The sequence below is a fragment of the Dipteris shenzhenensis genome, chromosome 10 (assembly GCF_047967505.1).
Source record: "Dipteris shenzhenensis isolate YYH24624 ecotype China chromosome 10, Dip_SZ_1.0, whole genome shotgun sequence".
NCBI classification, from domain to species: domain Eukaryota; kingdom Viridiplantae; phylum Streptophyta; class Polypodiopsida; order Gleicheniales; family Dipteridaceae; genus Dipteris; species Dipteris shenzhenensis.
The window spans coordinates 2,958,231-2,976,060 of NC_141605.1; the positions used below are offsets into that span (position 1 = coordinate 2,958,231).

Genomic DNA, 17,830 nt, shown 5'->3' on the forward strand with positions numbered 1-17,830 from the left:
GTCCTCACTCCCTATAGTACAGACAGGAGGCGACCAGAATTCTAACAATGTGCATGTGCATGTGCGTGTAGATGCATGTGTGTGTGCGCACTTGTAACAGTTCGCTTGTAACAGTAGAATAAACATACATTTGTAAGACTAGAATATTTACACACGCGCGCACGCACACACACAGAGGGGTGTGTGTGTATACACGCATGTGTGTTTTGTGCGCGTGTGTTGTACGTGTACACGCACTTTTTTGGAGGGGGGGGGGGGGGGTAAAATCCATGTTCGCTTATATTACAAGAAGCAGTTCCCAAAGAGGGAACATGCCACTACAAACATCAGAAGATTTCAATATAAGACAAGTAGACAAAGGAATCTATCTAACGAGCACGAAGCACGTGTATATACACACACACACATGTATATATGCATGTCTAGGGTCGCACTGTTACATTCCTGTTGGAACTCACCGCCCCAAGCACAAGAAGTCTCAAATTCAGCATCAATTAGAAGACGAAATAACATTAGTAATCTTGCCACAAGGTGGTAAAACTATTTTTACATCACAATTAGTTGTGCACGGTATCTACAACCAATGTGCTATAATAGTTGTACAACAACAAATAAAGGACTTGGCAAAGAAGTGACAAACCATATCAAGCAAGGTGAACACCCAAGCATTTACTCCCTTCTGCTTTGAAAGGGATCTGTACCATGCCTCCTATGACAAAAGCTAGTACCCTTGAAAGTGCAACGCACTGTTTAAGAAATTGTGCGCCTAATGCTGAACAAGCCCATGCAGGGATGTGCTTTCACTTGTTTGAGAAAGTGTACGCCTAAAGAGGGAGATCCCCTTCAGTAAGGCAATACCCCTTCTTCCTAATTCAGCTACAGCCCACTCACATTGGTCCGCAATCTAAGTACCATTGTTTGTTATTGAGCAAGGCTGCAGAGCATGTCCTCAATAGTACATGGTTTGTTCTGCACTGGCTCATCTAAATTGACCATAACACTGGTGTATACTGTGCTCAATCCTGCAAGACTTTCATGCATGTTATTGTACCTCCAAAAGGCGCTCTGCACCAATCATGCCTTCCCAGGCTCGCATCCTCTGTCCAGTCAAAGGATCAAGCACCATAGTTGTTGGCATATTTGTCAACTTGTAATAGGTGCAAACTTTTCTTCCTTCTTCTGTGTCATCATATACCTGTAATGAACGATATATATGTAAAAGGACAAGTGTGATAATACAGCTTGGCTCCAATTTACACGAATAAATATTTTGCAATAGGAAACAATAAAGCGCCAACCTGCCAGAAAACAAAAGTGGTGTGAATCATATCCTTCACAGTTTCATGGGCCCATGTGTCTCGATTCAACTGCAAAAAAAGATAAATGCGCTAAATTCATTCAGGCCTTGGGGTTGAATGAATAGCAAGAATAAGGCCAATAATCTGCTGGCATGCATTAAGCTAATAGTATTCCTGTACACTGCCAGAAGAATAACTTTCACTCACTATGTAGCTTGAAAACTCCTTCGTCGACTGCAAGTTTATTAGGAGCCATTTTCCTTGTTTCGCAGCCTCTACTTTGGCCTGTCAAAAGAATGGTGTGAGTACTGATCCATATTTGTGATTTATATAGTTTCAGCTTGCAAAGAAATCTCAGCACTCGCTCTACAGACATAGTACCTGCTCAAAAGAGCCTTGAAACATAAGTGCAAAGGGGGGCCTATATAGAGCGGCCAAAGAATCTCTGTTTGCTTCAATGCTTGTTGCACCATTGGCTTCTGCATGAGCACGAAACCCCGCCTCCTCTTGAAAATTACGGAAGGCATCTACAGAAGTAGGCTGATTTGAAGTCTGTGCCAGGCGTTGTGCTCTGCAAAATCAGCATCAACCATGCTGCCACTTAAGTATCAAAAGAAATTAACAAAACAAATAAGAAAGCAATAACAAGGAGACATACTGGTACTGAAATATATCTTCATATAATGCCTCCCGCTTCACTGGCAAAGGTGGCCTGACGTAGTCATCACCTTGCTCAGTAACACTACACCACCATATCCAGAAAAAATCATAAGTCAGGCCTGAATTGTGATGAAGGTGTCAAACATTTCAGGCAATTGCCACTTCCAAACATGAAACCTGGATGTAAGGGGCCGTGGTTCTGAGGATGCTGCAAATTCCTCCCATGCTACCTCTCCGGCGGGTACATGGCCTTGAATGACACTGTTTCCACCATCATCTCCAGCATAAAACAGTTGTATGGCTTCCTCAAGTTGCCAGTTTGTTGCCTGTTTAGAATAGCCAAGCAAGGAAAAGATACAAACACAAAGGTAATGCAATTGACTGATCACAATCTCCATCCTACTTGATTAAACATACAGACTTGTGAGTAATTCATTCTGGCATTCAAAGTGATAGAGCAATATAATATGCCCATAAGAAAACAACACAACCAATATTCCACCTATTCCTCCTAAATGGCAATAATATATATCCTGTTGGAAAGGTCACCTCCCCATCTGTAAGCCCCCAAATGAGGAGTGCGTGGGGGAGGGAGACCTAGGGCAGGATGTGCCCAAGAGAGAAGAAAGAGAGGGGGCTGCCACATGGGCAGCACCTCACAGGATTGGGACCTGCAGATGGCGTCAGCATGGCGAGGGTAGTGGGCAGGTGAAGGGCCTGCAACAGACCCTGATGATGGTGCGGTACAGGCGGGTCAGGACAGCAGGATGTACAGGAGTACGGCGCAGGACCCATGGCTGGGAAGAGGAGCTGGCAGAGGCGCAGATATGGCAAGATGTGCAGGCCCAGATGTGGAGCAGGAAATGTGGCTGTCAGTGGGCAGTAGGCATGCCTTATATAGGCTGGACCCTTGCCTTGAATGGAGGGCCAAAGGGCCCTGGAAGTTTGGGCCAAAAGCCCTGGGTTGTGTGCCCTTATAGGGCTGGACCAGCCACAGACTGGTCGGCCAGTCTGGTCGGCCAGTCTGCTGCAGGCTGGTCGGTATTTTGCCAGCTCCCTTGGGGCCTATATAAAGAGGCCATTGGCCCTCATTCAAACATCCAACAGTTCAGCAGAACCGGCAGCAGACAGGAGCAGCCAGAAGACATTTTTCTTGGGCCTCATCTTGGAGGTGAAGGAGAGTAGAAGGTGTGCTGCAGACTGAGCTCTCAAGGGCTGAACCTTAGCTGTCTCTCAGGGCAGCAAGGTGTTGTGATCTGGACGGAAAGTCTACAGAAGCTCCAGGTGGAGCACGCGGGCTCGAGTCTAGAGATAGCCAGCTGATAGGAGAAGGACCTTGTGGTAAGATCAGAGGACCATACCATTGGTGGGACTCTGGATCTCTCTCTCTTGTATTGTGTCCATAGTTTTGGACGGAAATATATATTTTGGTGGTTTCTCTATCTGGTTGGTTCATTGTCTATTGATGAGTCTGCACATCTATTGAATGCACATAAGTAAAGAAGTTTGTGATTTCACACCCACACCGCACATTGTGTGAGCTCCTGGGCATTACTATAAGTCTTCCGCTGCGTGTACCCTCTGTTGGGTCTTTTCTAACATATCCAAATGAATCCAGAAGCATGCCCAAACTCATCTTTAAAAGAACAAAGATAGTCATCCACAAGGTCAAAAACCGTAACTTCCATCAAAAATAGCAGAGACCAGCTATTATCACATTCCCACAACATCATCAGCACCTAGCAGTGACCGCAAAATATATGCTCTCTCTCTCTCTCTCTCTCTCTCTCTCTCTCTCTAGCATGGGTTAGGATGCTCGCTTACTAGCTCCACACTTTCGCTCATTGTATCAGGTTTTTCTATCAGTCTCATAGGCCCAACGGTCTTTATCAAACTTTAATAAACTTCTTTCATTCTTCTTTCTTTCCCTTTCTCTCAGCCTCAGCCCGTACCTCCGTACCCTCTTCGTACAGTCTGTCATACCGACACCGTACACCTCCCGTACTCTCGGTACAGTCCACCATCCCTCTCCGTACAGCCCGTCATGCCAGCACCATACATCTCCCGTACTTTCTCCGTACAAGCGTTTGCTCCTTAACCCCAGGCTAGGCTGAGCCCTTGGCCCCGCCCTAGGGGTTAGATATATTCAAAGGGCAAGACAGATTTGCACGTCATTTTTTATGGAGTTCCCCAAGACAAAGCTGTTGCCCTCGACTCCATCCAGCAAGAAGCCATCCTATGCTGATATGGCTTCAACACCCTCCCCTTATGCCTTAACATACCACAGATTTCGAAGCCAAGGAGACCCACATGAGAAGATTTATTTCTTACAACAAGAACTCAGAGATGCAAAGCTTCAAATTGCTTCTCTGGAGAGGGAAATTTCAGAAATAAAGACCAATGGAAAACAAGAGGTAATCCAAGAAGTTTTACAGCAATGTAGTATTGCAGCTCCTGCACCACAGCTGTGACTAAGGTACAAGAAATTGTCACTACTCAGCTCAAATCTATAGGACAAGAAATTACAGCAACAATACATAACAAGATTGACAAATGTGATGTTTATGGAGAGGTACAAGTGTTGGAAAGGTCACCTCCCCATCTGTACGCCCCCATATGAGGAGAGTATGGGGCGGGTGAACCTAGGGTTTGAGAGACTGAGCATGGGTGCCATGTGGGCAAGAATCAAAGAGAGAGAGGTAGGCGCTTGTACGGCGAGCCACGTGGCAGCAGGTGTGGGCAGGAAAGCGACCTGGAGCAGGCCCTGTATGTAGCGCAGCATGGAGAGGGCAGCCAGCAACCAAGAGTCAACTGTTTGGACGCTGGTAGGGCTGGTCACAGACAGCCTACCAGGCCTAGAACATGACTGCACTATGGGAACTGGACCCCTCAAGGTTCAGAGGGCATATGCCCTGGTTTTATAGCCCCACAGGGCAGTGGGGAGGCACGGTACAAGTCGGCCAGCATAGGGGCTGTGCCCCTGCCCTGAAGTGTCGGCCAAAGGCCCTGGAAAAATGAGCCCCAAAGGGGCATTTATAGCAGACCAGGGCAGGGCCTGGTCGGCCTGTTTGGGTCAGCCATAGGCAGCCTGCCTGGTCGGTTTTTGCAGCTCCTTGAAGGGCCTATAAAAGGAGGGCCTCCAGGCCCTCATTCATCATTCAACAGATCAGCCATCAGAGCAGCAGCAGGAGCACCTATATTCGCACCCTCAGGCCTACACACCTGAGATGCCCTCAACTCTAACAAGTACCTGACCCTGGAGGCCTGTCAGGCTAGGTCAAGCACGATAGGGTATTGATGAGACCACGACATTCATTGACTGCTTGGGACGTGAGGGATCATGGCTGGCCGATCTAATGATACAGATACTATTGTACGCAAATGATATAGTAACCTTGGGAAGACTAAGGTTATGATTCTTAACACCTCACGGTCAGCACTTCATCGACATAGCTTCACCTACCGAGAAGAGCTAGAGATCGTATAGTCCTACACCTACTTATGGGCAGTCTTTGCAGGGCTAGTCTTCACGATGACATACACAGCCAAAGCACGACTTACACGAGGGCAGGAAGCTTTAGCTCGACTAGAGCAGCAGTACTTTCATGCACATTTTCAGGACCCCCCGACGAAGGGATGGCTATTTGACACATTGGTGAGGCCAACAGCCATGGACAGAGCACCATTCTGAGGGTGTAACCTGACAGCAACCGAGTGGTGATGTTTTGAGAGACTGCAGGTGACTATGGGATCCAAGATGATTCGGAGAAAGCCTTCAATCACCCACCAGATCATACAGGCAGAGTTTGCAATGACACCACTCGAGGTTGATGCCATCTTCGAGACGGTTACTTACCTTCACAGAGTCTAGGCGTTACCTAGGGGAGGCTACCAAGGGTGGCACTAGAGTCATCTACGACTAGCTGAGAGTGGGACTCACATGGCCAGTATGCACGCATTTCCATATGGTTTGACCGACACGGCATTCAAATGGATCGTCCCCCCTCCCTTTCAGTACAGCTTGGATGCTCCTAATCCCCTATTCCCATAGGATGAGATCAACAGTACTATACGGTTGGACCTTCTCCATGGACTTTTTTTTTGGGGGGGGGGAGTTCCCCACCAAGGCCCAGTTCTATCGCGACCATTTCCTCATAGTGTCGCAAGATGGAGTGATCATCACAACCTAGTATCTACAGGACAGGCAAGTCTCACATGCCCTCCGGATTGCCATTGGATAGAAGCGGGTTTCATCCCATCATCTGAGGATCAAGACAGGGAGAGCCACAAGTACACCTAGGGAGTAGCAGATTTGCAGACTATGCACTCTGGGAAAGAGAGAGAGATCATTTCCTATGGACCTGTTCTGTTTACTATGAGATCCGAGGACATTATCACTGCTCTTCCAGGAGGGACATGGTTTCAGGCCTCTCTCAAGGCTGATTTACTTCCAGGACCATGTCTACATTTGGCTCTATCTGATGGAGATGAGACGACATAGAGAGATCCTTCTGCGTTAGGTTAGAGAGCAAGAGAGGGCAGTGCCACAGGAGACAAGGGTAGCTCGATCTCAACGGCAGGCATTCAAATGTGCTCCTTCACCGGAGTGGAGGAGGAGGAGGAGATCGACGACATGAGGGCAGTATGGATCAGTGGGATGAGAAGACGACAAGAAGGGATGCAGCCAAACATGCAGGAGCCATACACAATGCAACAATGGACCAGGGCACGCACGATGGAGGTCCAACCCATCACAGCTTTACTCGATGGAGATCGTCCGACCAGCGGCATCACTATCAATATGGTCCATCGAATATAGAGATCATGGAGAGTACGCCCCCCACCATAGCGCGAGACAACCACATAGACAAGATACGAGATATTTTCGCAGCTACAGGAGAGCCACTGTCACCACAATGTAAATATCCTAAGTCAAAGTACAGTTGACCATTTATTTGATCATAATTAAAGAGTTTTATATGTGTTAATTATGGTTAAAGAGTTCTTTTAATGGTCAAAGGATTGACTACGGTCAAAGATACTTGACTCTAGTCAAGTAAACCTGACTTCGGTCGGGGAGACTCGGTTTATTACCAAGAGGGTTAACTGCGGTTAACCAGAGAACTACAAAGCTGACTATTGTCAGAGAGTGTTGACTTCGGTCAACGAGACTTGGCATGCGCCAAGAGGGTTAACCACGGTTAACCAAGATGTGCCAACTTCGGTTGGAGAGACTTGGCTATAATTAAGGCACCTCGACCCTTGGTCAAAGCTCCTTAATTATGATCAAGAGTGTTGACTCCGGTCAACCAGAGAATAAATATATTTTTTTATATTTGTTTAGGTGTGCACATGTATTCAGTGGGGACGCCCACCGTGACTAGAATTAGTCCACAGTGTGTTATTTTGCATGCAAAGCGCTAACAATTAATGGGTGCCATGGTGGTGCGCTTTAATTAATTGTTGCACGTACTAGGAAGAGTTATTTTCCTAAGCGCTATGGGAGCCTAACAAGCATCTAGGAGGCGGTTCGCGTGACCAAGTGCTTTGAAGACTCCAGAGTGGCCCTTAGTGACATGTAATAGGACTTAGTCTAGATTTTAGACAAGTGGCATGTTGCCAATTTAAAATGAGCTTGAAGCTCTTGTAATGATTCATTCACGTTGGATTTTGTATCAAGCAGCTCTACGCTGAACTCTTGTAACAGATTCTCTCTTCAAGAAATAAAATACCTTCGGGGGGGTCCAGCCCGACATGTTGTCCTAGACCCTAGCTGTGTGTAGAGAGAGAGGAGAGAGAGCTCTTATGAGAGTGTTTCTACAGATAATTACGAGCGTGAGGATCCACGAGAGAGCTAGCGATTACATTGGTATCAGAGCATAAGGCTCATAGTTTTCCCAAACTATGACGATCTAGCAAAAGAGAACCTTAGAGATTGGCATAGGTGTAGGAGAAGCGAAGCCAGCTGCTATCTATTGCCTCAGGAAAGGATTCTAGATGTAATTGCAAACGAAGAGATGCATCAACGTTTATCTGTTCGGTTGCATAAGGATTATCCTGTAGAAAGTGCTGTGCCAGGAATTGTTTTACACAAGATGCCACTGGAAGATATTGAGTCTGTGTGCCCCAGTGCTTAATTTTATCTCGACGGAAGCGTGCAAGTTTTGCACAAGGATGCGTAAGCTGCGCTCATATAAGGCCGGCCAGGTTCTCGGGAGACAACGAAGGACCAGTGACTTTGACGCTCAAAGCTATGCTTGAGAGGCGCCTGCACTGAACGGGTGCTTTCATCGTTCGTTGCTTATAGAAATGGAAGGTGGAGGCCTGATGGTTAGGCGCACGTAGAAGGTCCTGCGACGGATTCTTTAGAAGGTCCCGCGACAGATTCTCCAAAAGGCACGATGCGCGACGTCAGTGATCCAACCAAGGTTCAACCTTAGGCTTACATGGCAGCCAAGGACACCAGAGCTGACGTGGCGCACACGTGGCAAAGGTCTTGACAGGTCAACAGACACGTGGCACACAAGTGACGTGGCGCTGACACGTGTGAACTGACATGGCAGTGTACAGTTCAGGTGCTGATGTGCCAGTACATGTGGCAGCCAGATCAGATGCTGATGTGGCACTGACACATGGCAGACAGGTGGCTGATGTGGCAGACTTGAGGTTAAGCTAACCTAACCTTGGTCAGAGGAGTGGTTAGAGGTCCAGTTAGTTGACCCAACCAGATAAGTCTGGTCACTGTAACTAGACTGTGACCAGTCCAGTTAGTCTAGTTGCAGACTAACCAGACCAGGACCAGTCAGTCTGGTTAGAGTAACCGACCAGTTACTCCATCTGGTTACTGTTCCCCACACAAAAAAACAAAAAAAAACAAAAGGACAGTTGCAGAGACTGTTTCTGCTAGCAGATTTCACCTACCTATCACTACCTGTCAGACTTTTACTGTCAGAAAAGCAGCAGAAAAGCAGAGAAATCAGAGATTTGCTGAAAAAGAGTATGCATGCCTTTGAGCAATGAAAAGAGGGAAAAACAGATGCTTTTTGAAGTCATTTGCAGTAGCCAGAAAAGAGGCACACAGCTTTAAGTTTATGCCTTGAGCTGACAGCCAGTACTGGCATAGATTGTGAATGCAAGACACCTCTTGTTGAGGTAAACTTTCTCTTTGAAAAGCGAAGGCAGCGTGCATCAGTTGCATACACAGTGTGTGTGTGAGAAATTTGCAGATCTCAAACGAGTTGTAAGAAAATGGCTCAATCACCTATCCAGTGGGATTCACAAGATAGGGATGCGAATCCAAAACAGAGAAGTGTGCAACAAACTCAGTAAGAATTTGAGCAGATGGTACGCACTCGTATACAAGAGATGGAAAATCTCAGAAAGGATCCAAGGGCTCAGCATTTGTTTCAAGCAAAAGCTATGCCTAATGCAGTATATGACATGCCAATGCCAGAGGCACACTCTCGTGTACAGCCAGAGAAAGAGAGATCTCATAGGGGACGGTCTCATAGCAGGAAGAGATCGAGGCATCATCACCGATCTGCTAGTCCATCACCGTCTACCTCGAGTTCGACTTCTGTATCTTCTTCTTTATCAGATAAACCATCAAGGAAAAGAAGGAAACACAAGAAGTCTAGGAAGAGAAAGTCTTCCAGAGAGACCAAGGAATTCAAAGAGGGAGGTAAATCTGTCAAGTTTATGACCTACAATGGACAGTATGGTCATACAGACAAAGCATTGCAGTTCATCAGGCAGTTTGATGCTGCATTCGGTACAAAAAAGTTTTCAGAATCCTCCAAGTTAAGAATGGTCAGTTTGCACTTGACAGCGACAGCTAGTGCATGGTGGAGTGCACAGACCACAGATGGGTCAGCCCCAAAGAAGTGGAAGGACTTCAAGAAAGCCTTCTACCAGCAGTTTATGCCTAAACAGTTTAGAGACCATGTTCTTCAAGATTGGGACAGTTTGCATATGGATGCAGGAGATACAGTGGATGTGTACAACCAAAAGTTTTGGGATGCTTATTTGCAGGTTGCACCTTTCAAAAAGATCTCCAAAGGAACCCAAATGAGAAAATACAGAGCAGGTCTCAGTCCAAGAATCCAGGCAGTAGTGAATGCTTTGGGGGCAAAGAACATTCAAGACCTTATGCATTCAGCTTCAGACCTTATGCATTCAGCTTCAGTAGCTAGTCTTGTGCCGTTACAAGATCCATCCACGGTACTAGGACGTGCCGAAAGAAAGAAAACTGATTTTTTAAAATCAGAAAAGAAAGAGTATCCCAAGGTTGAAAAGAAAGGGTTTCAGCCTCAAAAGCCGAGGGGTACTCAGTTTTCAAAGACTTATAAAAGAAAATCTCCATTCACCCCTGAACAGATAGCTATATTCCGCAGAGATGGGAAATGCTTCAAGTGCGGCAAAGAGGGGCACGTGGCTGCCCAGTGCCCAGAAAAGCCTTCAACTTCGAAGGGAAAAGAGGCAGAGAAGCCACGAGGACCGCAAAAGCCAATGGCAAGAGGAATTCCTGACATACTGGGTCATGTTTCCACGCTGGGCAGAGATAAGAAACACTTCGGTTGCAAATGAACCCATAAGATTTAAAAAAGTTTTGACTTCCAAGCTGCACAAAGATAAGGAAGACTTGGGTTGCCAATGAACCCAAAAGATTACAAAAGTTTTGATGTTCAAAATCAAATCCTTTTGAGGTGCAGCCTCTCTAGCAAAGATTGCAAATAAAACTTTTTGCAAGAGACGACAAATTTATTGAGCATTGTCTACATAAAGTGTGTACTAACTACTGATTTTGAACATGTATATCATGCTTTCATGCTTTGATTATACTCCTGATGAGGTCTAAGTCTACTCCTAGATATAGACTGAGTACCTTTCAAAGATCTTCCACAACGAAAAGCCCCCGACCTCTACTTTCAATCCAGGGTTTTCGTCAGGTGTGCCCCTTGTAACCCCTTGGTAATCTTCCTATAAATACTGAGGCATTGCCAGGAGACATGTACACAATTCCTTGTCATGGCTTGAAATAATATTTGGAGCCTCTTCATTGCATTACGTTCAGCAGCCATTTGGAGAGCAATAAATTTAGCTCAGGCACAATTTCTCTGATTTAAGTTCATAATGCACTCAGAATTGGATGTCAGCATGGAAAAAAAATTCCTGGCGTGTTTCTGTTTGAACGTGACAGAATAGGAAATGTGAAGAAGGCTTAAACACGCTGCTCCGCTCAACGGATAGAATCGTGGCATAAGCAAGCTCCAAGGCTGCTTGTATTTCCTAAGGCATGAACTTGGTGAAAAGGCATGGAACGGATACTTTCCCTTAAACAGATCCAAATTTTGCTCTCGACGATCAATAGCCTGTAGCAATATAAACACGCCTAGGAAAATCTAGCTGGAAATCTAGAGCTATAGCCAGCAAGATAAAGATAGTTCGTAAACCTTCCCCAGGGCAAAGAAAATTAACCAGAGAGTGAACAGCCTTTCATCGAGAATGTCTCGAGTTGCAGGGTTAAGAATAGTAAAAGAGTTGCGAACCTGCAGAAATTCTCTTGCTTTGTCAGCAGGCTTGCCAACGATCTCCATGAACGCCGCGATCTTTTCCTGCTGCTGGACATCTGTCTCAGGCTGCACACCATCCATCAGCAACGAGAAGATCCTTTGAGGGGAAGGATGGGGGGGATAGAGGAAGGCAGCTGCAAGCGGTTGTTTGGTTAGGGGGGTGGGATACTACTGATGTTGAAGGTGATGCGCGAGTTCCAGAAGGGACCTCCAAGAACCAACCCAAAGCTAACGGGTTCTCCCGAAAGCTGACGTGTCTCATGCAAGCAAATTAACCAAAACTTGGCACAACACAATTTTTTTTCACCTATTTCCACGTAAGGAAAGCCTCAAGTATAAGACTTTTTGGGAAGGAAAGTGCCTCGCTAATGGCAAGTGGCGCGTATAGGGAAATGGGCTACGGGAGGACTTTTCGGGAAGGAAAGTGCCCAGACAATGGCTCATGGACGCGGCCGCGAACGCTCACCATTAGCCATGCCCTTTTCGACCTGAAAATGGCTGACCACGACCATTCCCCACAAAGAGGGTCCCAAGGAGGCATTTGGAATTTTTAAAAATTGTGTTCTGAGAGCTTGGGAGGTACTTACCGCGGGCCAAGTCACATAATTTACTCACCTCAAAGGGCCAGCCATATTCCAATTCTAAAAATGGCTTGATCCAATAGTTGAGATTTGATCTTAGCCTTTACGTCAAAGGTCATGAAGCCTAGCAATATATAATGCCATGTAGGCTCATATTATCAAGGATCACGACAATAGAAGTGTATTCCCAAATTGGCCAAGGTCAAATTATGCAACCAAGGTTGTAGAGCATCTTGTGGGCAATGTGGCGTTATTTATTCAAGGGTTAGAAACCTCAATTAAGAAGTAGCTTTGATCAAGGTAAGTAACCTTTGGGTAATCAGATATCATCATTGAGTGCTTATTATGTGTAAAGCATGTATGTCCTTGTTAAGCATCTCATGATGTACATAACCTTAACATAAAAGCTAGCCAAATAGGTTTAGATTAAAAATATCATTTAGGTGTCCATAATCATTTAAGGGCACAATACCAATCTTCATGCCTAAATCAGAGGATAAGGCTCTAGAGACAAGCTTGGGTTAAGCAATCCTTAGAAAGGTGGAGCCTCCTTCTTGGTGATCCATGACCGAGTGCATCACTTGGGAGTAATTATCTTTACAATTACTGTGGTTGAGGGTTGGCAGAGAACTCAGACTTCTTGGCAGTCTCCACTTCTCCTTCAATTACTGGTAGCATGATGGTCTATTAAAGCAACTTGATAGATTCTACATGAGGGATGGGTGATGCATAGAGGGAGAGCCACGAGTATTTTGGTAAGGATGACATTAGATCACTCCCGAATTGTGCTTCCCCTAGAGCAAGCCTATCACATGAACTCCCATAGAAGCGTGTTTGCATTCTTTATGCATTGTTACAGGAGGAGGACGTGGAGCAAGACGTGATAGAGATATGAAAGAGCCCCCCAAGGTGGTTGGGCCATTTAGGTAGCCGATAAAATTCAAAGGACTAGTGAGAAGCTTCAGGCACAGGCTCCCTATCGGCATCACTCTCTTTGAGAACACGAGCTAGCCTCGAGACGCGGATTCCACTTCCAAAGAGTGGCTTAGGGAGCAAGGCCCAACTTCCCAATGGCTTGTACCACTCCTCCAGAGCACATTGCGTGCAACAAGGAGATAGGATGATGAGGCAAGTTTTTAAGACCCTCAATAGGTACACAACTTCAGAGGTTGCAAGAAGTGAGTGGATAGATGCATTTAGACTCACAAGAGATCTTGGAGATGACCATAGACCTCTATCGATATTTGTTCCAGTTTGAGGAAGAGTCCCCTCAAATTCTTGCAACTAGGGAGGTAGTATATGCTCATATTATATGCTCATATCTTGACAGTGGTCTCCTCAGGTTTGAGTAGGTAGGTGGAGGCCCTTTTCATGATGAGGAGCTTTTGGAGGCCCCCGAGTCCCTCACTCTGTAGAAGTACACTGGGAGGATGGATTATCGTCATTCTTCTTCTAGTGTTTCTAGGAGTTCGTTCAGATCCCTTGTCATATGGCTTTTCAGGAGGTTTTTTACTCTAGCTCACTACCCCAATCATTGACCTGAGGGTGGATTTGTTTGATCCTACAAATGGGGTATAGCTTTGGCATTCAAATCACCCTATTGGATATTGCCTACAAGGACTTAGACAAGGTCTTGAGCTTGCAATTGCAATCCCAACGTATCGACACCATTCGTGACACATGTACATGTTTTGCTTAAGAATGTAGTATCATGCACAACATCTTCACATTTTAGGAGGTAGTAGATTGGGCACATGAGGATCCTAGACTTATTGTAATTCTTCTCTTGGATTTCAAGAAGGCCTATGATAGGGTGGAGTGGTCTTTTTTCAAGGGTACCAAACAAAGGTTTGTTTTTCTAGACAAATGGCTTCAGCGGGCCTAGGCCTTGGATGCAAAGTAGCACTTGTTAGATGCTTCCGGGAGGTCACACAAGGGAGGCCTTTGTACTTTTCTGCTTAGTACAATATAGGGCTACCCCTTACTCCTTTCTCTTTCTCTTTGTGGCATAGGCTACTTTTTACAATCTTAGGTAGTGGGGCTTACTAGGTTGCAGCTCTCGATTTGTCAAGAGGAGCTATTGGACATAGAGTTTGTAGATGACATGGCATTCTTTAGGGGGGGGGGGGGCACAACAAAGAGTCTAAAGGAAGTCCAAATAACCTAGAGAGATATTGCTTTGTGGGAGGGCACGACCGAGAGCCTAAAGGGAGTCTAAGGAACCATAGAGAGACATTGCTTGGCCTCCAAGGCTAGGATCAATTGGATCACATCACTCGACTTCCTCATAATGGCTAAAGAGGTTCACAAGATATTGGATCGGGGGGCCATGTTAGGCTTCTGTTGCATTATGTGAGGGTAGACAGTGAGATACTTAGGCTCCTAGGTGGGCCTTGACATCTCAAGAGAGAAACAGATTGCCCTAGTGCTTGAGGGTGTGTGGCACAAGCTTTTGTACACCAAACGCCCTCTTATAAGTGGGCCCTCATGGCCAACCAAGTCCTCCTAGCTATGGCATGATATATAACCTCAAGCTATTATTTTCACAAAGGATGCATCGAACAACTCAAGCACCTAGTGCGCAATGTCATATGGGTGGGATTGCATGGCATGAGGATATCTAGAGCCAAGGTCACTCGGCAGATGGTGATTCTTCCCTATGAGGAGGGAGGACTTGGCATCATTGACCTGTAGATTCAGAACATAGCCCTCATAAGCAAGCTAATGGTACAAGTTCTTACTCCAAGCTCAAAGCCCGAGTAGTTCTTGCTTCGATGAGGCTTCCAAAGAACACACCTCTCCCTAGAAACCAATGGTAGTAGTCCCACAGATGGATCTTCCCAAAGGCTTCCATCATAGAGAAGGCCTCTCCCCTAATGAGGAGTCTTCATAGATTGTGGTAGCATCTGTTTAGAGGTCCATTTGGGCCAACCTATGACATCGTGAGGAGTTTGAGTGGCAGTCCCTTCTACAACATCTGGATGTTTGGGATCAAGAGGGTCTTATACTAGGGCAAATGATGCACCTAAAGATTGATGGGGCCTTGGATATGTTTGATTGGCAGAGGATCAAGTTAGTGGTTTGGCTTGGTTAAGGATTGAACCATTGATACAATTGCAATCTTGGCTGGACAAGAGGGGACGTGGTGGTGATTGTGATCATGGGAGGTTTGGCCTCATTGGGAGGTATAGTGAGATCCAAGAGAGTGGTTTTGGCCAACCAAAGTAGGGCACTCGAATAGGGTGGAGGAGGTGCCCTTCTTGAAAATACATGACATGCATTGGTCAATCCATATAGTTGGGTGCTATATAGTCTACACTCCATTCAAAGAGCATTGTTGCATTGAACACAACAGGTTTCCTATGAGGTTATCTCCAAAATTTGGTCGTGTTCATGGACTAGTCATAGACCGTGGAAGATTTCTTACTTTAGATAGTGGCCCATGGATGTTTGCATAATGTTCCATTGTCAAAGGAGATGTGCCTAGATGGCAGTTGTTACATGGCTAGAGGAGATGCATGTTGTTGTTGTTGTGCAAAAGGAGATATGGAGACAAACATACATTGTGTTTGGAAATGCCTCATAGCACAAAAGATTTGGATGGGGACCCTTTGGATTATTGCCAAGACATAGAGAATGCAGCAAGCCTTCACTTAGGTGACGGTGCCTTATGGAGGGATGGGGGTCATGCCTTCTCCATTGACCAAACCTCTCTAGCATACAGGATTCAAAGTCAATGGGTCTCACAAATAGAGACACGTGATACATTGCCTCCTTCTCAATAGCACCCTATGCCCTCACTAGAGGATAACTTATGGGAGATGGTGTCCAGCACCACTGCTTGGAACATTTGGGTTGCCCATTGTAGTTTTGTGATGGGAGACCACCAGGTTCCCTAGGTAGCCATCCTAGCTACCATTTTGCAAGATACCATATACACCATGTGTGCCATTTGGGAGCATTGCATGTTATGATCTTAGATGATTGGAGGACAATTGCTGAGAGGAAGGGTCGTTTTTACAAGACATGGCCTATTAGTGTCTTTTATGTATTCACAAAGTTAGGCATTCACTAGATGTTTAGCCCTCCACCCTAGCAGCTAGCGCCTATTTCATAGATTCCCTAGGTAGTGAGCTAGATTCTTTAAATATGAGCTAGCTAACCAACTAGTTTTTCTAGAATTTCTTCCTCAACTACCACTGTGTGATTTGTATGGTTGGTTTTTCAAGCATAAGGAAAAAGTTATTTTGTCTATAAATTAAAAAAAGAAGACATAAACTTGCTGCTCACATTCAATGATGATACATGTATGTTCCTTTGGGGACTTCAAGCTTGAACATGAAAAATCTAGGTATATGTATGGGATTAGTATTATTTCCAACCTAAACCATTTTGAGTGATAAAATATGCTATTGGTAGATGGCCATCAATTCCTAATGTATTTGCTAGATGAAGGGATAGGATTGAGAGAAATTTCAAATATCTAAATAATAATTTTAATGTGACAAGCTTATTTAAATGTAGATACCAAAATGTAGATTTGAAATATGAGGCAACACCTCTTTGGTTTGACAATGCATTATGGTTCACGATCAATAAACTCACTTCCTCCCATCCACTTATCTCTCAAGGCAACATTTAATGCTTTCTTTTTCCATTGCAAGACTTTGATTGGGCCCATTGATCAAGGCATGTATCATTTCCATCATACAAGCAAATTGGTGCTATTGGTTATTGTTAACATTGAGTGATAAAATATGATATTGGTAGATGGCCATCAATTCCTAATGTATTTTCTAAATGTAAGGATATGATTTCAAACATTGAGAGAAATTTAAAATATGTAAATAATAATTTTAATGTGGGACAAGCTTCTTTAAATGTTGATACCAAAATCTAGATTTGAATTATGAGGCACTACCTCTTTGTTTTGACCATGCATTATGGTTCACAATCAATAAGCTCACTTCCTCCTATCCTAACTTGTCTATCAAGGCAACATTTAATGCTTTCCTTTTCCATTGCAAGACTTTGATTGGGCCCATTGATCAAGGCATATATCATTTCCATCATACAAGCAAATTGGTGCTATTGGTGGTTTGTTAATTTTTCCAAGGATTCTTTTAAATCTAGCCTTCCCCTCGATGAGTTGAATGGAGTACCAAAGATTAAAGGATCATTAGAACGCTTTAGATTTTATATGGGGTTAGTCCCATTAAGAAAGTAAGAATAGTTGGAAGGGGAGGATACTAGAAAAGAGGCACTATTACATCCAATGCATGGCCATTCTCACAACTTAATTATAGTACACCTCAACAAAAGCTTTGATAAAGTTACCTATTGTCAAAATTCTACATGGAGTTAATTATTATAGTAAACACTAAGGAAGACTTTCGATCCACCATCTACTATATGGCAAGTAATAATATGACTTCATGTACTTGAAATACTTAAAAAAAGCATTGATACCTTGCTACATAGGAAACTCTTGAATAAGCCTAAAGGTAAGAAAATTAACCACTTGTAATGGGTATACCAAATTAATGGAGTTTTCTAAGTGCTCAGATGCATTTGTATGACTTTTAGAGTTTTTGAGCATCATTGTGCTAATGGATTAGATGCTGCCTTGAGAACATACTCTCAAATGTAAGACCTTCCCCTCATGGACACTTTAGAGAAATTAGAAAAGCATGAAGGCAACTCATCTCACACATGGAAA

At 44.7% G+C, this 17,830-nt stretch overlaps 1 protein-coding gene across 1 annotated transcript in view; it reads right to left on the bottom strand.

Moving 5' to 3' along the window:
- LOC147897264 (UBX domain-containing protein) overlaps window positions 1-11,733 on the bottom strand; it is a 35,445-nt gene extending 23,712 nt beyond the window's left edge. The window contains exons 1-7 of the mRNA XM_087380670.1: window positions 11,507-11,733; window positions 2,136-2,284; window positions 1,957-2,040; window positions 1,680-1,869; window positions 1,506-1,583; window positions 1,299-1,367; window positions 1,052-1,195 (exon numbers count right to left, since the gene is read on the bottom strand). Of these exons, the coding sequence (XP_087236796.1) occupies window positions 1,052-1,195; window positions 1,299-1,367; window positions 1,506-1,583; window positions 1,680-1,869; window positions 1,957-2,040; window positions 2,136-2,284; window positions 11,507-11,611 (819 nt within the window). The 5' untranslated portion in view covers window positions 11,612-11,733. The remainder of the gene's footprint in view (window positions 1-1,051; window positions 1,196-1,298; window positions 1,368-1,505; window positions 1,584-1,679; window positions 1,870-1,956; window positions 2,041-2,135; window positions 2,285-11,506) is intronic.
- Window positions 11,734-17,830: the final 6,097 nt, after the last annotated feature.